Consider the following 24562-nt stretch of genomic DNA (forward strand, 5'->3'; position numbering starts at 1 on the left):
GTATGAATGAGTGTCTAAGTGAGGTACCAATAATCATATGCAGTAGCCTCCTATGAATGTCCAAGAGAGTAACTATATGAGTATGTGAGTGTGAATGACTGTGTGGTTGAGTGGGTGACCAAGTGCAGGACTATAATTGGCCGAGTGAGTCCCGGTATGAGTGACCAAGTGAGTTACCGGAAGAGTATGTGAGTGACTATGGTTTAGTACTCACTTAGTCACTCATGTGGCCATGCACTTGGTCACTCATACAGTCACTTACTTAGTCACTCATACGATCAGGGGTAGGCAGAATGTCGGGTTGAAACATGTGGAGGTAAATGTCCAACTCATTTGATCACTCAAACGGTCATCCACTTGGTTGTTGAGACAGCCAGAGACGAAATTTCTTTGGGTTAAATGTCAGAGGGTAAAGTTTCTGTAAATTGGATTGATATGTGCCAGATTAGCGAGCGTCTACTGTATATGATTTTAGTCTCAGACATTAGTTTAATAAGTTTTTTTTTTGCACAAAAAGTTATTGATTACAGTACGCAAAATAGCCTTAGTGATATTACCATTTGATATTAGAGATAACACAGTAAAGATTAAAAACGCAAAATGAGTTATGAGTAAAAAAATGTCTTGATAAGTTATGTGCAAACAAAGATCGCTCAATAAAAATTTCTACATGACGTAGCGAAGGACAAAATTAAACATGAAACAACAATAAATATTACAAAAACATAGCAGAAAGGTGCTTACTGGATCAGAAAAATTTATATCTTGAAGAAGAACGATTGTCTGACATCTTGTTTGGCCAATTATCGACCAAAAATCATCCACTGTACCTGGTAAAGGATACTGCGTTGCAATGACAGCATTTTTGTCCCTGTAACGCTGGAAAAAAATTATGCGAGTTTGATTAATCAAAGTTCCACAGTACAATGCCATGTATTTCTGAATTGTATGTTCATTAGTTTTTAAACATTTAAAGATTATTTTAGATTATTTATAACACTTAAACATTAAAAGACTTGTCTTTGCTCTGGTCGAACTTTATCTTGTGTGGAAACAGCACTTGTGCAGAAAATATGACTAACTGGAAATCCATATTAACTTTTCAAGAATGACAATGTATGTTAAAGTAATATAATGCTTATGACAATATATGAACTTGTATTATTAATTTATTTATCGATTTCTTTATTGATTTACTACTGATTTTGCACGCGATTGCTTTTATTTGACACGTTTCATTTTTATTTGCTAGAACTCACTGGTGATGTACATGATTGCACCTGCCCATGTATAAAAACTTGTATTTGCTGCCAGTGATGGCTGGCAATTTTAATAACCAATAAATCCCAGAGGCACCCATGTTCCCATGGGACAGTGTGCTTAAATCACCTTAAGCAATAGAACCCTGGGTGTCTCTCGGCCAAACTTAATCGACCACAGCAGAGACAAAGCTTTTCACACTCTTCCTCCTCACCATATTATGGCCTGCCACTCTGTCTCAATTAAGAGATATAAACAAGTGGTCAAAAAGGACCTGGGTCATGCTGGGAAGCTGTGCGTGTGTGAGTTATGAACCTTACGTGAAGTTTGTTGCTGTGCAATACTTGTTATAGTGCTGCCATCAATATTCCGAACTACGAGTAAAGTTGATTAAAAATTGTACCATTTGTAGGCCTGTTGCTCTCTGTGGGAAGACTTTTTAACAGGGAGATTGGCTCGCATTTGCACCTCAGAGTTAGGAACCACAGAAAACCACCACTGTGGCGACGGTAAAGCTCGAACCCAGGTGGCATTCCCACATCACTATCAAAAACCAAACAAACTCATGTAACACAAAGGGAAACATCCATACAATGAATATTATCCCCCTTTTCAACAGCCTTATTTCTTTGTTTTTCAGATTCTTTAAAGATGGCTCCCATTCCAGGGCCAAAATACATAAAAGGGTGAAAAAAATTGTGTCAAGAATGTCTGTGAATTAAAACTAGACAATGTTGCTTTTAACGACTAAATAAATCTAACAAACAAAATTGTGTTCAAGAATTTTTTAACTATTTTAAAAAAAGCCCTACTTACATCAATATATACAGCATTGACATAAGCACAATCTGGATACTCTAAGCAGGGACATGCTCTATCAGCTTCAAAAAAATGAAATAAAATGCTTTCAGGAAAAATAAACACGAAAAATAAGCAATAAAAACAATATTGGCTTATACACTACACTGATACCTCAGTTTTAGTTTTTCGACCAATGAAGATTTTCAACATGATTTCTCTGCCTCGGCTAATGAATATGGATTTAGCTAGCGATTATTTGTTATGATATGGATGCACACGCTAAAACAGCAGCGTTGTGAGCTGAATTTTAGTGCCTATCACCATCGCAATAACTGTCACTCGAACCCAATTAACCCATGCTCATCTTACAATCTTTTTCCAGGTGCAACCCCCCCCCCCCTTCTCTTTCTAAAAAATTTTGAACCCCACGCACACATTTCATGTAAACTGATAAATTTGGCTAACAGAGAATGCATTGAAAAAAAAAACACTTTTTTTTTCAGTGCAAGACTTTTTCTTAGCATCAAACTGAACAGTGTAGACATTCTAGGAGCCTATATTTTCCATCTGCATGTATCAGACACAAGAATGAATTGACCAAATCACAAATGAATGGGGACATAAGCATGCACAACTGAGGGGTGTTGAATCATCCCCTAACAAATCAAATTTTTATTTCTAGAAAACGCTCTTCACGCTTGCAAGATTAAGCAAACCAATGTTAATCGCATCAGTTAAATGAAGCTAATGCAGGTTAGTCAAGGAAAACTTTGATTATCACAAGAGAAATGAAAGAAAACATGAAAATTTATTGAAATAAATAACGTACGAGGTAGAATTGACTGATCCCTGTTCTTGTTCAAATACTCAGGAAGGGAAGCTGCTTTTGTCTCGATCCATGACAGTTTATTACATTGCTTATTTAGTACCTATAATTAAAATAATGTTGAATAGTGTAAAACCTGAAGTTTATAAAAACTGAAGCAAAATCACAGTAGAAAAAAAAAACTGTGACACTAAGTTGATGTTCAACATTAACCCAAAATATTCATACATTTAAACCGATATAGTTTTGGGATAAACTCTAGCCCTTTATGATGAATCAATAAAAAAACAAATGACGACTAGTACAGTCGACTCTCATTATAACGACTCTATGTTATAGCAACCATTCCATAACTAAAACCAATAGGAAAAGTCCCAAATGTCCTCAGATAACGACTATTCTATATATTTTCCTTTCGATATAATGACCACCCGATAATGTCCATTTTTGATGGAATGATTAAGAGTCATTGTAACAAGCGTCAACAGTATTAAAGTGATTAACCCTTATAGTTGCAATCCGGAGATTTCATCGAACTCAATCTGCTTTTTATTTCCATCACCCCAAAATATCTCGGGTTCTTAGCACGCTTTTATTTCCACTGTAGAAGTTATAATTGCAGATCAGGAAAATTTTAAAACCACTTAGAGCTAAACAGCTCACTCTTGTTAACATACTTTACTTTAATGACTACTTGATTCAAGAAAATGCTTTTTAAAATAAAAACTTACTTTCATATACATCCAGACTCTCCCAAACTTTTTTCCCTATCAACCCTCTTTTTCAGGATCTTTTCTCACCACCCCGAAACTCAAGTCAGCTCATATAGCTTCTACTCCCCATGAATCGTTCTATCACTCACCCCCCCCCCCCCCATGGGGCAATGCCACCCCCTTTGGGAAACATGGATAAAAAATTTTACCTCAAATTCCTTTTTGATTTGCATTGCTCCAGTTTCATCAGATAAGTCTTTCAATTTTGACAGAAACTCAGAAGAAGGAATGCGGGAATCAATTCCACAATACATTTCTGATAAAGCTCTATACGCAAAGATATACTGATCCTGTAACAGACACACAATCGAATAATTATATAGCAGGTGCTTTTAGAATTTGGATTGATGAAACAATGCATAAAAAAATGTCAGTGCAAACGTGCATCTTTAGTGTCAGTGAGTGAGCAAATTCGAGAGCAAATCTCATTTTTGGCTAAAGTAGGGAAAAATTTCAAAAAATTACAGAGAGTGGGAGGAAAGGTAAAAAATCTGGAGTCTTCTGCTTGAAACGGGAGAGTTTGAAGGTCTCCTACATGTTTTGATATTAGTAGCTTTGTGTTCACAATGAAAAGAAAGGACAAGAGAGTCCCAAGGTGAAAAAAACAACAAATAGAGAGAGCAACTTTATAGTCAAATTGACTAGCAACAAAAATATTAGACCTGTCTCAATGGAAGCGGCAGAACGATTGGCTACTCATCAGAGGTAACCCTTTGCATCTTTTAAATAAAAGTTAGGCATTTAGTGTATATATACCAACCATATTTTCTACAATATTGCTGCGCTGACAACGCATTGAGTACAAATGAGCCAGTAGGTCAACTTTTTTTTCTGCTTCAATCATATCAATCATTGTATCAAGCAATATAAGAGTTCCTGTCCTTCCGATTCCTGCACTTTAAAAGAAGAAAACAGACATAACATGCAGTAAATAACTGAGTAAAAATTGGAATTGAGCATTTTATGTATGGTGATGCCACTTTGCTTTGGGACTGTTGAATTACAGTGGAATCCTGTTTTAACGAATACCGTTATAGTGAGGAAAAATCTTGTTTAATGATCACTTTTCTAATCCCCCAGATAAGTTTCCATAGGAATAATGAAAAAACTTGGAATTCCTTTATAACGAAATTTTGTTATAATGAAGTGATTTCTCCGGTCTCTTGGAGTTCGTTATTATGGGATTTGACTGTATATCTATACTTTCAAGAAGAGAATAAAGTAGAGCAAACACTAACAATATCCACAATATCGAACAAAATATTATGAATTCTTCTCAAAAAAAATTTTGGACCAACTAAATTTTGCTTAAAATACACTTTTATTTGTCAATTTACAATGGAACCTCAGCTTATGTACATCCCTTTTTTTATAAGTAAGGGGTCATTCAAGTATTATGTCAGCATCGAGGGGGGGAGGGTTTCGGATTTGCTGACTTTTGATGACAAGGAGGAGGAGGGGGGGGGGGGTTTGAAGGTTGCTTACGTCATCAATCACCCTTTTTGAAGATATGAAATATTCTAAGCTGCTGACGAAATTTTGCTGACAAGGGGGGGGGGGGAGAAGGGTCAGTGTTTTGCTGATAAGGAGAGGGGGGGGGGTGCCAAAAATGGATAAAAATCTGCTTACATAATACTTGAATGGCTCCTAATCTAAGTTATAAGCAACAAATATTCTTTAAAAATACATTAACTCAGAAGAGAATATTGTACTAAAAATCATGAAACATATGAGGAAATATCATAATTAAAGTAATTATTGAACATAAGCCAGTTCAGGTGCTTTGAGAAAGTCGGCAAATCAAAGCTGACTGTATTGTGCACTATATGTTGGATTCTTTTTTTTACATCTCTTCTTCAAAGAGAAAAAAAAACTGTTCTTTTTTCCCCTTTCTTAACCCTTAAAGTATCAATCCTGTGAGATATCACTTCTTAAAACCCTTCTTATTTCAACAATCCTGAGCCAGCTAGCTCTGCAGAGAGAGTTTTGATCCTGTCAATCAACTGCTCTAGCGGGGCCAAGTCAGCTTTTCCCAGCTTTTTTTCCTCGTACTTGTTTTTTTATTATTATTTGGGGAGCATTTATAAGCTCAGGCATTCACAAAAAATATTCTTCTTGAAAATAAGTAGCAATTTTTCTAGATCGTTGTGATTTCCACTGCGGAAGTTACAATGCTGTTCAGAAAATTTTTTAAGCTTCTTATAAAGAGTTAAGAGAATCCATATAGGATCCTATTTTGCCCCTACAACTATAACTACTGTATCTAGTCTTTTCTACTACCTTACTCCCTACCCAGGGGAAGTTTCATTCAATTCCCTTTGTGAGACCCTGAGTAAAGCTATTTTTATTCTTCAACAAATACATTTCACTGTAACCTATTTTTTGTTTTTGTTTTGTTCGAGTATTGTTATTTTGCGGATGTGGAAAAGATGGACAGGATCTACATATGCCATTTATTTATTGATGTACATGTGGAATCGTCCCCGTTTCTTAATAAGCAGCATTAGGTTTACCTGCAATGTACTATGATTCGGGCATTGGAATCTTGACGAAACTGCCGGCTCTTACGTATAAATTTCATCACTGGTGTAGTGCATGGAGGTACGCCATGGTCGGGCCACGTTTGGAAATGGAACTGCTCTACTATCCTGACCTCGTTAGTTTCATTCTGTAGAAAGAATATTAAATGCAATTAGAATGTTTAATTTGTGGTTCTCTGCTCATCATCATCATATAGGCCTGTCATTTTATTTAATGAGAAAAAAAATTGAAGATAATTTTTGTAAGATGTGTTTCCACTTTATATACAGTGGATCCCACTCACAACGTTTATCACAAAGCATGAAAAAAATGTTTCAAAAGCAGGAAAATGTTTCAAAAGGGAAATCTTGATGAGTATTATTGAAAGTTGGGACCATAAAAATAAGTCTTACTAAGCAGGAAAACATAATAGGTGGGATCCACTATATATTAAATGTCTTAAATTTATTAATTCAAGAATTATATCTATAAGGTCTGAATGAATTACTAGATACTTGCACAAATATCTGACAGTTACTCACATTCTGCACCTGGAATGTTCTAATAGTGAAATTTGCATATTTCTGAGTTCCGCGAAAGGTAACAGCCAAATTTCTGTGTAACATTGTTTCATTATCGATTGAATCAGGCCAATATTTATCACACTTTGGCTGAAAAAAATTAACAAATAACTTAAACTTCTAACTGACTGCTAGCTTATGTTATAAAAAATACATATTTTAATCAACTAATATTGAAAAATACTAACATGGCAAAGAATTCATAGCACTATGGTTATAATATATACATCACTAAATTAATTTTATATTTAATTAATATTAAATTATTTTTATTAGTGACTAGCTATAATACCCGGCGCTGCCCAGGTTTTCTTCAATGAGGCTTTTTGGATCACGTGATATCTCCCTCTTTCTTTGAGGGGCATGCAAACCCTGTCTAAGTTAAACCTTATGGCGACTTCATGAAATAAACAAATCTAGATTTAAAGAAACATAGAAACAAATATATTTTTTTCATTTTTTAAGAGGCGCTAAGTATTTTGATCCCCCCCCCCCCCCGAACTTCAAGTTATCTATTTCTGCCTGTTTCTGTTTCCAAAAATGCTTAATCAAAGCATTTCTACGGTAAAATCTGCAATTTTAACACTGATTGCTATGGGGATCATCCTTTGCCTTACCCTCAAAGTGATACTGATAATGGCGTCTATTCAAAAAGCTCTCATTACTGAGAGGATTGAAAAAAGTGGCAAACCATTACAAAGGCACAAACTATTATACATACATTTGCAACATTAAAGAAGTGACAAACCATTGTAAAGGTATATACATGTCTGAAACGCATTGCTAGGAAACCACGGTAACAAAAGTAAACGTTCCGAAAGTGATTATTGAGGCCCAAAAACCATTGTTACCTGACAGTTTTTTGCCCGTTTGGGGCATTTGCCCTGCTCTGACGAAATTTTAAAGTAGCCTATCGTTCAAGTCGGGTCCCATTTGGTATATATGTAAAATTTTGCGACTATCGATCCAAAATTGCAGATTTGTATAGAGAAAATACATACAGACAGATAGAAAATCAATTTTATATATATAGATAATAAAATATTAAATTATATGCATACTCTGCCTCCTTCCACTATGTTAGTGGCCATGAAAATTTTGTAAGCTTTCTCTTGCCACACCATACGCCAAAAATCGACCATTGTAGAAAGTTTCGGTCCTTCAAAGTGAAAATTTCATTTAGAGAAAATGTCATTTCTTCTACAGTTCAGAAATTAAGAACAATTCTGAATATTATGCAATTACATAGGATCTCATTCACTTTTATATTCTTGCACAAAATCTATTTCTATTCAAATTTTTCTTAAAATTCTCACTCCAAATAGGCCCATTCTGGCTTTAAAAAAAAATTAATCTGCACCAATGATGTGGGTCGCCATGTCTTATATTAATTTTTTAATTGCAACTGGGAGTCAAGATTTTGTAACTACCCCAAAGTGGGATCCTTGCAGACCACACCATATTGCATATTCTCCTTTGCTGCATGATAAATTATTGTTCATCATGGCTAGGGCCAGATTTAGACATTAAAAGGCCAGGTGCAAGAACAGTTTTGCAGCACTCTTCAGTATCATGAAAGCTAAAAATCTTGGAATTTGCATCTATCAAAAAAAGCTTGTCCAAGGAGGTTCCAGAAAACAGGGTCATCTCAACACATAGGCATACTGAATAGTGCAGATGATTAAGGAACAAACATTAACAAGACATATAGAAAAAAAAGTCATGCTTTGAAATAAGATTTTTAGTTGGGGAGATTGGCACTTCAAATCTGATAGAGGGATCTCTTTTACCCTCTGCCCAGAGGGTCTCTTTTACGCCATAGCCTTTTCATGAAGAAAGGCTGACAGGGCATTTGGGCATCATTCTTATATTTTTTAAATATGTAAAAATATAAATTTTCTTGAAAATCAATGTAAGGATTCAGTTATATGATCAGATCAATTTCTGGGTTTTTAAAAGCAGTCATAAATATTATAAGTAAACGATGCAAAAAATCCACTTTTATGGCCCCTAATATTTTGCGGCCCGGTGCAATAGCACCCTATGCACCTGCCCCAATCCGGCCCTGGAAATGGCAAAGTATTTCAGGAACAAATCTCTCAAGTCAACAAACTAATGCACATCTTCGTCTCTCTTCTATGATACTCAGTTCAATTCTTTCAATGACTTAATTTGAGCTAAAATGTTTAATACAAAAAAATCACAACAACAGTAGAAAATTTCCATAGGGCCACTTTTCTGCAGGGCAGGGGGATTCTTACCCCCAAAGGGTCTGCAGGTGATCATACACATATATTTTATACTTATGCATTCACACAGTACATAAAATAATCTGATTATTGATCAACTAATTATTAATCAAATAATATTAATTACCTTGAGTAGCTATGTACTTTCTAGCGCATCTGTAACCCTGAAAAAAAATTATGAAAAAATTATCTTCAACTTCACTTTATACGTCAAAATAATCTTTAATATCACATTAATAAATATATACATGGTGTTCTTTGTACAGTTCATGGGATCATGGTGAATGAGTGTATTTAAGTGGGGGGAAGAGATAGAAACACACATAGTGCAGGGCAAAGGTGAACTAAGTTGATATTTTGCAAAAAATGTTCATTTTACTTACATCAATGTAATTAGCATTTATATAATCAGAATTGGGCTGATCCTTCAGCGGTTGCAAAATCACTCTGCTGTGGTCATCTGTAAAAATATGAGAATGTTAATAATTTGCAACCTGCTAAAAGCGTACTCGGTCAAGCTGCTAAATGGGACGGTGCAATGAACAGTCTGACCTGACTCTGTGTTCTTATTTTGACTCGTCGTTTTTAGTTGTCTTGTAATGCCCACTTAAACGGGGATGTGATGACCCGCTCGTCACAGTATAAGTGATTTCAAAATGGTGTAATTGTTTGTTGTTGTACAAAATAACAATAATTTTGATATTGGATCAAACTTGTAGAAAAATGCCAACAGTTAATTAAACCAGATGGAGAAGTATACTCATTAATGATACATACATTTTTCATTCAAAAATGCTAATGTTCTACTTCAGTGAAAAAAAACAAGTCTTGTTCATTGCTTTTGGTAATAATGTACCGTATAAAAAATGAAAGACATAATTAGAATACGTACAAGGAAGCTGATTTCCATATCTGTTTTTTCCCTTGTTTTCAGGCAATTTAGCTGTTTCGCAAGGAAATTTTTGGCCTCTTGGTAAGGTCTAGAAAAATGAAACTAATAAATCACACATTGAATTTATTGAATCATTAAATTTCTTTACGAAATACAGTCGATGCTGCTTATTAGAATCACAGATAATGTTATAATTTGGTTATTGGTGGCCTTTTGCAAAGTACGGTACCAATCAATATTGTAACATGGAAAAAAAATTTATAATTACCTGGATTGGAGTTTATGTATGTGTTATCAATTTTTTTTGTCGAAAGATTTTTTCTTTCTACATATTTTGAAGCTAAGTTTGCACCAGACTCATTTTTTTCTCTATAAGTAATCTCGTTACAAACCTGCAAGACTATGTAAGAAGTTAGGAAGTCAGAAGGATCTCTTGTTGACAAAAATGTCTGTACTCAGTTCACAACGTCATAATTGGGCAGTAATAGTCGTTATGATCCATTCACCTGTAGTGCTTCTTATGTTGTCGTTATGCCCTATGTCTTCACTATGGCAAAGAACATAATGACAACATAAGGTTAAAAAAAGTCCCTTTCTTTGGTTTTTGGTGAGTTTCTTTCAGTTGACCATACGTTTACAGTTTTTTGGCCGGAAGACTTTCATAAGGAATTTCTTGAACATAGGTTATAAAAATATTGTAATTCTTGATGCACATTAAACAGATGCATTCCAACTCCTCACAGTTTCTAAATAAAAAGGATTTCAACTTAAAGGGAAAAAATACCCTGCTTTAGAATAATAAGACAAAAAAAAGGCCACAATTAAATATTTTGAAACCTGTTGCGTGCAAAAGAAAAACCGAATTGTCCCATCGATCAAACAGGACATATGATTGTCATACTTACTACCTGGGTCTTTTCCGATACAGTTATCAATCGGTTATTGTTATCAGAAACTCAGAGTCCTGATGAAATTACATCAAGTGATGAGCACTGTATATTTCATTTTTATACTGTATAATTATATTTATTTTTTAATACACTTATAGTCCGCCAACCACAAGATGAATTTTCGCTGCGTCATGTCACGTCGGATGATTTTATTCAATTTGTTTTTGGTAAAATGATTGCACATCGAGAAAAGTTCATCAGTGACTGAGCTTTCACGATTGGCATGTCCTTCTAGGATAAAATAGAATCGTTTCACATGACATGACGTGCCATAGCCAAATCTCATCTCGTGGTAGGAGGACTATACTACTTATCCGAGGATGACGTCACTCTCCGCTATCCAATACGAAGGTTTTTAACAGCTGGCTGATACAAAGATATATTTAGGAAAGAGAGAAAATTCAACTGTCCTGGTGGGGAATCGAACACAAGTTTGTTCACTTTCCAGGTGAATGCCCTAGACCACTAGACTACAAATACAACGAATATCTCAATCTTTCCCTTGGAGCTCGTGTGCACTGAGCACACATATTTGCATCAGTCAGCTGTTAAAAGTCTTTGTACTGGATAGTGGAAAGTGACACCATCCTCAGATACGTCACCATCTGGTGGCAGTGTCAGCAATTGTGAGCTTTCGCCTGAGTTAGGTCCGACTGTCCATGCTCGGTCAGTTCAGTGCATGTGAGCTCCAAGGGAAAGATTGAGGTACTCGTTGCCTTTGTGGTCTAGTGGTCTAGGGCGTTCACCTAGAAAGTGAAAGGACGTGGGTTCGATTCCCCGCAAGGGCAGTTGAATTTTTTGTCTTTTCTAAATATATCTTTGCATCAGTCAGCTGTTAAAAAAACGTTTGTACTTACTACTTAACATATAAATATTGAAGGAGCAGACACAGCCCGATTCCTATCTCAGAGAGATATCAAAGCGTTCCCAGAGGATGAGTGTCCAGAAATTTATTAATTTATGTGAAGATGACAAACAATGATATTTCATATGTACATTTATATATACAATAAGGAATCTGGAATAAACTTAACATATAAACAAGAAAAAATATTTTACCATATACTCCTGCTTTATCCAATTGTTTTTTGAACTTCTCTCAACAAAATCTTCCAGTTCACTTATGGATATACAGTTGGAAAAGCCTTCACTAAGTGACTCTGTATCCAGTTCTTCATTTTCATCCAAAGCAGCATTTGTGATAGCAAAAACTGGATCATCTGGCGAAGTGACAGAACATTATTCAGAAAGAAAAAAACACCATCCCTTAAATTAAATGTTTTCTGTAATTTTTCTTTAAGAATTTGCTAAAACGTGAAGATGATTCTAATGAATCATACATTGTTTTGCCACCTGTTACGAATTCGGTGAGGAAATCCTGATTTCTAAGAAACTTTTCAGCGTATTGAATCACTTACAAGCAGAACTTATTATGTGTGACCAACATTTCCCAAAAGGCTTGAAATAGATGCAAAAGATAGACCCTTACAGAGGAGCAGTAATTAATCTATATATACAGGGTGCCACTTTTGGCAAAAACTGTAATTCTGAAGAGTCACATGCCATTATGCCTGAAAAGAAAAGTTTTTAACCAGTGTGTGCTACCAACACTGACTTATGGAGCTGAAACATGGCAATTTGGGTTGCAATATACTACTTATTTATTGCATGGTCTTATTATTAATTATTCAGAAAATCAGTACTTGGTATGTAATGAAAGTATTTTAGTCCAGTCATAAAATCATATTTCTATCATAAAATTCTGTTGAACTTACTTGATAACTGCCATATAAATTATCTCATTAGTTATAACTAGAGATACGTAAATTTTGCAAAAAAATTGCAAATAGGAAATTTTGCATTTATTCACAAAAATGATAAAAGAAAAACTTTTTTGCATTAAAAATTCAAATTTTGAATCGAAAATTCATTCACAAAAAAATTTTCGATAAAAAAATTTAGCATTAATTTAAAAAATAAAAGAAATTCAAATCAAAAATTTTTCATTCACACAAAAATTTCGCATTCATCTTCAAAAATTTTCCAATCAATCACAAAAAAAAATTAAAATTAAAAAATTTTGTATTCATCTGCAAAAACATTTTTCAAATCAAAAACTAACTAAACTAACAACACAATTTTTGTTGTAGTTTAATTAGGAAACCAAGTGTTAATTAAAGTGTTGTACTAAGTTGAAAGTTGTATAATTTGAAGTGACAGAGTACACTACTGGATGGCGCTGTCTGAGTGATAGGAAAAGGGCGTGCCTTCACAATGGGGAACGGGGACTTTAGGTTTTGCCACTAAAACAAGACAGTCACGCGGCCTGCTTGTTCTTGTATAGGTTCTGTAAATTTGATTGTATAATAAATGTTAATTATCTATGAATTGTGAAAGAAGTATTTGTCTTCAACTGCCTCATTCCTTTGCAAAACGGTTAATTTTGTATTTATTGCAACTATACACAAATACAAAAATTACATATTCCTAGTTATAACTTATTCAATTTCTTACCTGGTTGTGGAAGGATCTTCATTTTCAAAGCTCTGTCGTACCGCTTATGAATGAATGCTGGTTTTTTGCTAAAAAAAAAAAAAAAAAAAGCCATAGTTTTTAAATATCAATCTTTGAAAAATTTATATAAATATTACTTAGAAAAATTCTTTTTAATTACCAATAACATGAAATGTGAACAGTTCAGAAGGAACCTCTTACTTTTAGGTTAAAACAATTTTCAGCATAGAAATCTGTGAAATTCTTATTTGAACATGAGAGGAATCTCTGAAATAATTTCTATCGACTTTGCAGACCAGCCCATACTATGTTAATTTAGATCAGGGGTAGTCTTAACTCTTTTTGCCTTACTGCAACCCCTTTTCTTGGATAAAGATTTTATAATGCCGGGGGCCCAAGGAATTTTTTCCAGAGAAATTTTGAGTTACCAACCTTCAAAAGGCATTTAAATTAACAGAAATTGAATAAAGCAGCACATATAAAAGATATTTTCTTTAAATATTTTAATTTTTACAATAAGATGAAAAAAGAATAGTTTCTGGTTGCCTTGGGGGGGGGGGGGGAGCATGAGCCAGGGCCATAGCATACCTTCTCGGGGCCCTAGGGCAGACATTTTCTTGGGGAGCCTCCTTAAAAAGGAAATATTATGCAAAATAAGTGTCAATTTTTTTTGTGAGACCCCTATCTGCATGAGCCCTCTATGCCTCTGCTTCCTGCATGCCCCTATACAACGTTATCAACATAAACTCTCGCATCTCAGAGTGCTCTAGGTGTTCTAATAGTCATCCACAATAGCATGAAATTTGGACAGCACACACATCAAATAATGTGCTCCTCATTTATCAAACAAAAAGTCTGATAATTGGCGGAATTATTCCACAAATCATTTTTGAATGTTTATTGAACTCTTCTTGGTTTTTAAACAAAGCTTTTCATTCATAGTTCTACCAAGAGCAGTGCATAATAATGTCACATCTGAAAGACAGTATTTGTCAACATGTTCTAGGGATACATGCTTACTGCGATCAGGTTGCAAAAGTCAAGATTTTGTGAAGGGAAAGCATTGTAGATTTGCAATTGATTACCTGTAGAATTATTTTTTGAATAATAATGGTGCCTTTCAGCAAAAATTCTTGTTTTGTCCCCATCTAATAAATGGCAATGTTTGGAGTCTATCTACAGCATCAGTCACATTTGCTGTAAGCATTACATGGAAAAATAGAAAAATCAAAAGTAAAAACTACACCAACTAGCCCGGTCTTCCCTAATGAATAAAGATAAACCAAACAGTAAACTCACTAATAAACGTAGACAACAAAAATTATAATGACAAACAGAAATGGCACCAAGAATCCAAATAAGGCACCAGCATCTTGAGGTTTCATTTGAATTATCAGACTGGGAACTGAAACGACGAAAAAAAAAAGTTGAAGTAAATATTTTATGCATATTAATTACTGCAATAAACTCCATAAAAAAGTATATCATCTGTTTTTTAATCAACTTTCTCTCTCTCTCTCTCACTTGTTGCCAAATTCCCTACTTCCGCAAAAAAATTTAAAAATTTTCCAACTTTGTTTAAATTTTAAAAAAATTGAATTATACAATTGCATTGAAAGAACAAAGATTCCTTGCTTGATCATTTTGTTATCATTTTTTGCACATGATGGATAACATTGGATAACAATAAAACTATGTCCAACATGAAAATTTACAATTTCAAGTGGTTTTAACCTGATGAACATGAATATCAGTTTTATTGGCTCTCATTCTGGAGATACAGTCCACACTGCTTAATGCACACTGGAACTCGGGTTTCTAATAACAATAATAGAATGATAACTATACCCGAAGCAAGTAACACGGTCATAAATCCTGTTTGTTCAAACAAGTATTGATAAACGGGATAATTCTGATTTTCTTTACCATATAATTGATTGCAATGTTCAATCATCCCATTTTTTTCCCCCTTTAAGCAAGAATCGTGAATTTTCATTATTCAGCCATTATGAGGCATTTTTTAGGAAGAAACTGTCCTAATTTATATTATGAAGTACTATATATATATTTTTTTAATGTACAATACGTTTTATTGATCTCTTGAGAAAGTCTCTCAGAAAAAGAAATTTGAATAAAGTCAACCTTCTACACAGTCTCGCAGATTGATGATAACTTACAGGGAAAAAGTTTGGTTAAACCTTAGCTTCAGAATGCACAAAAAACCTCTTTCAGTGAAGAAAAAAACTGATAACATTATCCAAAGTCCTGTTTGCTATAAACAAATTTTTGCCCATGTTATGATAATGGTTCGTTCTGTTCCTTGCAAAAGTTGCACTGTTAAATGTTAAAAAAAAGTGCTTTATAAGCAATATAACTGGACAAAAATGAAATTGCATCCTGTTAACAGTTAAAAAGTGTTTTACGAGCGTTATTGTATGGTGAAAAGTTAAGGACCACAGAACAATGTTACCAGTAAAAACAGTGAACCTCAATGCTGGCTGATGACTGTTGGACCATTGTGAGATGCCCCTTATGTCCGGTACAAGTGCAATGTAAAACAAAGTACATATCAGACATGATAAATAAACTATTGCGTTGTAATGCATTTGCGTTTCTGTGTATTTTTGTCACAATTCTATGTTTTTAAAAATTAAAAAAAAGTCCTCAGAATCCAGAGGATAATTGGAAGCGTACTGTATGCTGCAATGCATACCATTTATCAAAGGTGCTCTTGAAAAAAACCCTTAATGTGAAATATGATTGACAAAATGACAGAATGAATCTTACTTATAATGGATCTTGTTATGTATTTTATCTCACTGTACTTGTAATCCTAGGAATGAAAGATACGTTCGTTATATATATATGTATCCCATCAGCTCATTTTAATAATTGAAATGCAGTAGGCCAAAGCAAAAAGAGAAGCAATATCAGGAACAGCAAGCGAACATGACTATTACATAGTGACTATAGTAAAAAGTGTGAATGCATAATTTGTATATCTTGATAAGGGATGAACATAAAAGTGAAAGCTTGCAAGAGGCAGGTAGATTAAATTAATTGTGATTCGCTGAAAAGGGCAACTGCAACTTGGAGAGGTATGCATCAAAGAGGAGTGGACAGTAAAGACGGGGCTTTTTTAGAGCAACTGCTCCGAGATAGATAATAAAAAAAAAATTTAAGTTTGAAATATTAAATTTATAAGAATATTATCACATATTGATACCATATCTAAATTCTATTTTAAAATTTAGCACAATCATAAAATAACAAAAGCTACATAAAACATAAAATGATTTGATGGCAATTAAGATCAGCCTAATCAATATTCAGTTTCAAACATAAAAGGATTTAGAAGTTAAAACTGAAGATTATCTACAGCAGCAGTGAAGAACCTTTTCAGTCCACAGGCCAGATATGCAGTATTCCCAGGGCCACCCTTACCAGACGTGGGTATAGGTGCGCAAAATAATAGTGGGGTCCCTTGGCCCAATTTTTTTTTCTTTTGTGAGTGGGAGGAAAATTAAAATCATGAAAATAATAATTTCAGAATTGGTAAAAATTCAAAATAAAAGAAAGAAATAGTTTTAGAATTGATAAAAATTTTCAGGATTCCAGAGTTCACGAAAACTCACAATTTGAAAATTGACAAAAATAGAATTTATTGAAAAAACATTCCCAGATCTGGTGGAAATTCAGAAGGCAGCTTTGGGTATTCCTACCTCTTGTGGGCCAGAAATTTGTATGTAAAGAGTGGCCATATGACCCATATTTTACAGACATTCCTGTAATTTTGACTATTCGAACTTTTATAAAATGTCCACTTTCAACCAGGTTTGATTGAATTTTTGAAATCAAGAATTAAGATATATTATTTCCCTGACTTATAAATTAAATTATGACTCCAATTATCATAATTAATTATAGGCACATAAATATATTCATCTCGCATGTTTGTCAAAGATAGGTGAATTATATTTTGTGAGATTTGCACTACCCATCATTTTCTGTGATTGGCAATTTTTCAGCAATTTTATTATAACTCAAATGCCTTTAGTAAATTTTGTGGTTGTAATTTATAACTTTACTTGCCTTTGACAAAATTTTCAGCTAAATGGCACCTTTATTTACGTTTGACAAATTTTTCGGCAGTAAATAGCAACTTCACTTGCCCTGGACAATTTGTTTTAACTTTAAATTACAACTTTACTTGCCTTTGACAATTTGTTTCAGGTGTAAATGGCAACTTTACTTGCCCTTGATAATTTTTTGACGATTCCATATTTTTATGAAAGAAATATGGCCTAGGTATTTATTGTCTTGTGTGAATTGATAATTTTCTATTGGGAGAACAATAATTTTCTATTGTGGGCTGAATGGGTTCTCTTGGGCATGAGATATAGATAGCACTGAAAAATCAGACACAACATTAGATACATACTCAGACTGTTAGGTCTGAGTACTTAGACACACACTTACACTTCTGGCACAACTCACTAGATAGTAAAGTGCCCACGGCGATAGACTTGGGTTGCGCTCAGTATGAAAAAAAAAATTTGGCCCGCGGGCTGAGGTTGTGCACCTTTACAACAGTATTTTCTCATAATCTAGTATAATCTGAACAGATTATATGTTAAAAAGCATAAACATTTTTTGTGTGGATTATACTACAGGGTGTCCTGTAAGTGCTAATGGAGCCTTTATCTCATCAACTGTCCATTGCAGAGGTATGATTCCACTTTAAAAAATGGTCAAAAGCCGTTTAAAAATTACCCTGCACCAGTTTCTAGGGTGAAGATAGAGTGTCACAAAATTTTTTTTTAATTTTTAAACGGCCCCCTTATCTTTTGAAAATTGTTGCCCTGTCTCTCCTGAGGGTAACAAAAAATTCCATGTTTCGAAATGCAAAATTCATTAAGACATTTGAATTCAAAAATTGGAAAAAATTATGAAAGAACAGCAAAAACTAATCAACAACGTGCCTTTCCCTCACATTTATGCTGTCCTTCCCCAACATTTCTCTAGGTTTTGAATTAGAATATCTAAGTGAATATTACACTTAGAAACTTCATATTCCGTTGGACTCAGGAGAGACAGAACAACAACTTTATAATTAGAGTTAAGAGGACAGGGGACCACATAAAAATTTAGATTTTTTCACACTATTTTCACTCTCAAAACTGTTACAGGGTAATTTTCGAATGCCTTTTGAGCATTTTTTAAATTGAAGCTATACCTCTATGATGGACGATTGATAAGATAAAGGCCCCAAAAGTTGGAATAGAAACAAAAATTTTAAAAATTAATTTGAAAAAAATAATTTTTCCAACATTTTTTTTTACAGGTGGCATATATTAGTAGGAAAACTGAAAATTTTTCCACAAAAACTTGACCCTTCTATTTCTTACAATGTTATTACTGATGAATGAAATTTTCCCATGCAGATTATATGCCACTGCAGATAGAAAAAGATATTTTTTCGTAAAGCAGCAAAGTTTTTACCTGCGCTGCTATGGACTATACATAAAAAATTACTATTTTTTAATTTATCAGCAAAAAGAAAAGGAACTTCTTATATGCATAAATACAAGGCTAAACATAAAATAAAAAAATTCTTACCGATTTATAAACGCTGAGAGCTACCACACCAACTTTATACATGTCTCCAGAAACAAGAGGAGCATTGTAATAACCATTGCTGCAGTTTCCATCGCCAATTATAACATCTTCCCCTGAATGGCTCAGGTGTTCTAGTTTGACGGCAACATACTTTGATGGAATCTCATAATGAGCCAATGTGCAATTGATTGGATCAAATAAATCTTCATCAATATCTCGTTTAGAAATTGATTTCCCAGACATGTGCCTTACTATAACAAAGTAAGCACTAGAAAGGAGCGCAAAAGAAACACAAATTAGGAATAATAACATACCATATATAGTCGTAAGTCAAGTTTTTATGTTGAAAAATTTGTTCCTTAATTGGGGGGGGGGGGGTCGGCTTATGCATGGGTCAGTTTTCGAGGAGAAAATATAGACTCCCACCTTACCAAATCATATAACTACATGGAGTCCGCATGGCTAGCTCGAAGATTCTCCATACTATTGGACTACTTTAAATAGCGTCACAAATCACAAAAGTGATTTTCATAGCTATAAATGGTGTTACCAATCAGCAGAGTGATTTTTGTACCTATAGACAAGGCTACAACTAGATGCTTGGTCAACTGGGACAAGCACACATTTTGGCACCTACTTGTGATGCTGAAGGAGAGGTTAAAGGATAAAATGTGCTCCCCCCTTTTGGTTGGCACCAGGCCCCTACTGCTCCCTTCCTCCCCCCCCCCCAATTCTAAAACAGCAAATACTTTTTTAAATAAAATAAATAACTTTTATTTTAAATAAATAAAATTTTTAAATAACATAAAATCATATACACTGCGTAATATGAATACATGCACTTAAAACCAAACATTAATGTAAAATGCAGGCTTAATTCTTACAAAAAAAAATTATTTAAACTTATTTTACTGTTCATTGATAAATGATTACACAAATGTGAAAAGGTTATATATTGTAACAAAAAAACAAATAAATTGATTGAAACAAACCATATCGGTCCACCGTGAAACATTTCTGGATATAGTCTGACCTTCATGCCATGAGAATTAACTCTTAAAACAATTGGAGCCATCTTGACTGTTGGTACTGAAAATAGAAGACAGAAAGAGAAAAGTTTATACTTTTTAAATTGCATTTAGTCTCTTCTATATACTGCCCCATGAATAGGGCTCAAATTTTTATGACATATCATATTTTTTTCTGAAAATTAATATTTTAGGAATTTTCAAGCGATCTTTTTTTTTTATTTGGTCATTTATCACCAAAAATTTTAATCTGCAGACATTTTCTTCAGAGATGTAGAAAAGGAAAGTACTACACATAACTGAGTCTTATACTCAGCTTTTCTTTCTTTTTGGGGAAAAAAGTGTTTGTATTTCCAGTAAATACTTTTTTGTTCACAGAGGATCCTCTTGCTGTTTTTGAAGGGAAACTCTGATCTTATTCATTGGGACACTCAAAATCTTTACATTCAGTACATTTTTATCATGTCCAAACACAACAAATATTGACATCGTCACCCGGGCAAGTACCCATTTTGGCACCCGCCCCTCCTTGTAACAAACAAAAAGCAAACTTGGCACCACTGCTGATCCAGCCAGTGCCTGAAGCACTAACCCCCCTCCCCCAACTTGTGGTCTTGACTACACCTATATTCAAATAATCAAGCATTAAACTTTGCTCACAATTTGAAATACAGATGGCAGCACTAAATTCACACACAATACTGGATACGCATGCAAATGGTTAGGTGCATTAGGTATAGAGAAACACACACACTTTCGGCACAAATCACTTATCACTGAAAAAGATGAAAATAATGGTAGTAAATTGCCCAATGATGGTAAACTGGAGTAGTGCTTGGTTTGAAAGAAGGACCAATTGTACCACTGTATCCTATTTTATTACACATGTTATAAGTTCCAGCACAAAACCGATTTTATACAGCAACATTGCGTTTCAGAGCTTGAGATGAAACCCTTGGGATTGCAGAAACTAGATGTCTAGACTTCTTCAATATAGACTTCATATATTGCTCCATCAAATCAGGTAATTTTTCCCGAATTTTCAACCAAAAACAACTTTTGCTAAGCAGTTTCTTGAAGAAATTGAACACAATGACAGTTTGTTTTTAAACATTTGAACTGCATCCTATGAAATTCAGTGTGATTCTAGAACGTACCAGTTATTGTGCATGGCGCCCGAGTCGAGCAGTGGTAAGATGCTCATCTTTTACTATGAAGGTTACCATTAAGGTCTACAGGTTCGAATCCGGCCAAAGAACATTATAAAAAAGTTCTTTACCTACCAAACCTGGGGTGATCACCAATAGATGGCACCTTCATTTCCCACCCAACTCCACTGGTTGTAAATTGCAGCATGGCAATATATGACCGGAATTGGTGTGCAGTCAAATAGTTATTGTACAGTTAAAGTCGGCATTTTTTCATTTGCATTTGGTTTGGGAATCCTAATTGAAAAGGTAAACTGATGAATTTTTTGTTCATTTCTTAACTTATTAAGATAAGAAACAATAACTGAAGAAGAAGACTTGAAATAATAAGAAAATTAAAAATGTATACTTTTGAATTTTAAGGTTACATATATTTTTTTGGTCATAAATGCTTGATATTTTTAAGATTTTAAGTCATAAAAATCAGAGCCCTATCATGAATAATGAAAGATATGAGACAGATACATAAAGCAAACATTTTTGTTAAATCTTCTTAAATCATACACTTTATATACAAATAAGATGAAAGCGATGACAGAAATCTTAACTGATGCATGATTCAATGTGTATGGGTTATTATAATTAATATATAAATTATATATTAAAACATTTTTCCCTCCTCAAATTTAACTGGGCTCACCACTGTTGGTTGTACTGAAATTTGTGCATGACATGGGGCCGAATCCTTCTTTGGTGCTTGCATCAACACAGACTTGGTACACTGTTGAGGACAGAAGATGGTTTAAAGTAAGGTTATTCTCTTCTGATAGCACTGGTTCCATCGATGGGATATTGTGTTTGAAATTCAGAGCAGTATGGATAATAGATATTCCAATCTAGAGGGAAAACCAAACATTAAAAATATAGGCACAAAACTTTGATCAAACAAGTAAAAGACTCTTTGACTTCAAAATAATCGAACATGGTTGATCATTTTTATTGCACCACATTCATTCTATCAGAGATGTCTGAAGTATTTTAGACCCATTAGTGCTCCACTCTATCTCTCTATATATGAAATTTTGATTGCTGAATTAATACTGGAGGGTGCTTAAGCCCATAATAAAAATTTACTGTTGGAGCTTAAGCACCCCTGGATCTCATGCCACTGCATTCTATGAACATTAGGGCTAATTAAACCAGACCTACAGCTCAAAGCCAATTGTGGAAGGTTAAGCTCCAATGTACCTAACCAGGATTCAAGCTTAGTCAATCCAAAAAAATAACCTTTGAATTGGCTTTGAGCTTTAGGCCGGGTTAAATTAGCCCTAATGTCCGTAGAATACAGCAACATCTGCATCGAGAAGTGCTTGAGCACAGTAAGTTTTTAATACCGGCATGAACACCCCCCCCCCACTTCCAGAATTACACTATTTTAATGCATATAAGAAACATCCTGATATTTTGGACTTCAAATTTGGAAAAAAAAGTTGAAAAGATATATCTATATTCTATCCATGTATAAGAAACTCCTCCTATTCTTGGGACCCAATGTTTGGCAAAAAATTATTCCTTATATACTTGAAAAATAATAGATAATTCAGAATCAAGATTTTGTACATACTAATTAAGAACAGCAAAACAACCACACTCACTCTGAAAAACATTATTTTCCCATTAGTAATATGTGGTGCAATCCATCCTATCTGTGCAGATGTATCATTTCTGTTGAAGACCATTACAGATTCTGGAGCTTCCGGGACTGGAAAGATATGAAAAATATTGTATTAGAGTTAATTTTTTTTCCTTATATAAATAGCATAAAATGCTTAGAAACATGCACATCAGTTTCAATAATTTTTCTTGATTCCTTTGAAATACCTCAAAGACAATATATTCAATGTATCGTCCCCTTTATGCCAGAAGCATAAAAATGTGAAAACTCTTTTCCCTTTTTGGATTTATTATTAAATATTTTATCAATTATTATAGTTGAATTAATTATTTTGTTATCTAAGTTTTGCCAGAAACACAAATATTTAAAACCTATTGATATGTTACACCGCATTTTAGGGAAATGACACTCATAGAGTAACGTTGGTAGAGTAAACATTCAAATGTCATTTCCCATGTTTTGAAAATTTGCACATTCATGCTTCTAGCATGAGGGGAACATGTGCATATTATAAGCATAACATCTAAATTTACATGTGCAATAAAACTATTGTATCCAATGTAATTTAAAGGAGCCTACAGTGAACTTAAATTTGTGACAACCTATATGTGCAGTGTTATCTCAGTGTTATCAAAAATAATTATAATACAATCTGATCCTAATATAAAGTACTTTGACTCAACGAGTTTCTCATTTTAACATTTTTTTTTTTTTTTGAGATCCTGACGAAAACAAAGGTCAACTCCCTCCATAACAAATAAAAACCCTTGATATAATAATTTTTTAAACTATCCTTAATTTTTCTTCTTATCTCTTGCCACTCAAAACCACAATCTGAAGATTTGACTTCTCGGGATTTGATCTTCAGCTCTTTGGGAACAAAAAAAAATAAATGGGGGAAGCATAGAAATTGGTTCCTTTGAACAAAGGAGAACAATAAAGTCATTTAGAGTTCACATGGAAAGGTTTTGGTAGCCAATCGGAGTACACCAATATCATAAAACATTGTGCTGTCCACATGTTTAGGTTTCAGTGAAGAAATAAAGTTACTTCAAATTTAAGCTCCATCTCGTCAAGTAAAGAATGGCAAGCCATCTGAAGAACAAGTACTTTTCAGTTAGCAAAAAACATGACAATTCCGACAGAATTCGATAAAAATGTTAGATGCACTGAAAAAACCTCTATCAAGCAATCTTTCATGCATCCTGACTTTATTCTCAAGCTATATTTTTTTTCACAACTGTTGTCAGAAATAAGTAGTAACAGCAACCCAAAGTAATTAGCTTCTAAAATTTGTCGTTGTGAGTGGCGTTATGCTCCTGACAAATTTGACCCTGATTTGACTTTCTTTGATTTAACAAATAAATTGTCAGTTTTGTTAAGTCAGTCAAAATTAATTAAATCTGGGTTCAGCTCTATGTTATACGTTTAACACAAATGAATACAATACGGTCATTCTCTACTTTACAACTGTATCACACAGTTTTCTATCACCATTTTTTTTCTGATGTGCCGTATCAAATGCTGGTTGCTGCTCAACCAAGGAATTCCCCTAAAACATTTGTTGCTTGTTAACACTTACAAATTTGCTCTCTTCTTTCAAAGCGAGCACAACTCCGGTCTATTGCCCTGGGCAATTTACTACTGATTAGTTATGTTGGAAATGTCATATGTACCAAACAGTATAAGTGCATATCTTGTTTAGTGCGTGAATTTTAGTGCTGCC

At 34.0% G+C, this 24562-nt stretch overlaps 1 protein-coding gene and 1 non-coding gene across 2 annotated transcripts in view; one reads left to right on the forward strand and one right to left on the reverse strand.

Moving 5' to 3' along the window:
- The window catches only part of LOC149081234 (receptor-type tyrosine-protein phosphatase T-like), a 65040-nt gene that overhangs the window by 5842 nt on the left and 34636 nt on the right, over positions 1 to 24562 (reverse strand). Inside the window, exons 18-36 of the mRNA XM_089238309.1 lie at positions 22817 to 22923; positions 21862 to 22057; positions 19978 to 20074; positions 18986 to 19253; positions 16154 to 16199; positions 14666 to 14771; positions 13367 to 13434; positions 11912 to 12072; positions 9903 to 9990; positions 9394 to 9470; positions 9138 to 9174; positions 7823 to 7920; positions 6723 to 6851; positions 6174 to 6328; positions 4421 to 4556; positions 3810 to 3950; positions 2891 to 2990; positions 2077 to 2141; positions 745 to 879 (exon numbers count right to left, since the gene is read on the reverse strand). Of these exons, the coding sequence (XP_089094435.1) occupies positions 745 to 879; positions 2077 to 2141; positions 2891 to 2990; positions 3810 to 3950; positions 4421 to 4556; positions 6174 to 6328; positions 6723 to 6851; positions 7823 to 7920; positions 9138 to 9174; positions 9394 to 9470; positions 9903 to 9990; positions 11912 to 12072; positions 13367 to 13434; positions 14666 to 14771; positions 16154 to 16199; positions 18986 to 19253; positions 19978 to 20074; positions 21862 to 22057; positions 22817 to 22923 (2210 nt within the window). The remainder of the gene's footprint in view (positions 1 to 744; positions 880 to 2076; positions 2142 to 2890; positions 2991 to 3809; positions 3951 to 4420; positions 4557 to 6173; positions 6329 to 6722; positions 6852 to 7822; positions 7921 to 9137; positions 9175 to 9393; positions 9471 to 9902; positions 9991 to 11911; positions 12073 to 13366; positions 13435 to 14665; positions 14772 to 16153; positions 16200 to 18985; positions 19254 to 19977; positions 20075 to 21861; positions 22058 to 22816; positions 22924 to 24562) is intronic.
- TRNAS-AGA (transfer RNA serine (anticodon AGA)) lies at positions 11567 to 11640 on the forward strand. The gene has a single exon. It is a non-coding gene; the product is annotated as a tRNA-Ser (tRNA).

Source organism: Pholcus phalangioides, unplaced genomic scaffold (assembly GCF_987345545.1).
Source record: "Pholcus phalangioides strain wild (caught in Gottingen) unplaced genomic scaffold, Ppha-v1.0 ptg000010l_1, whole genome shotgun sequence".
NCBI lineage: Eukaryota > Metazoa > Arthropoda > Arachnida > Araneae > Pholcidae > Pholcus > Pholcus phalangioides.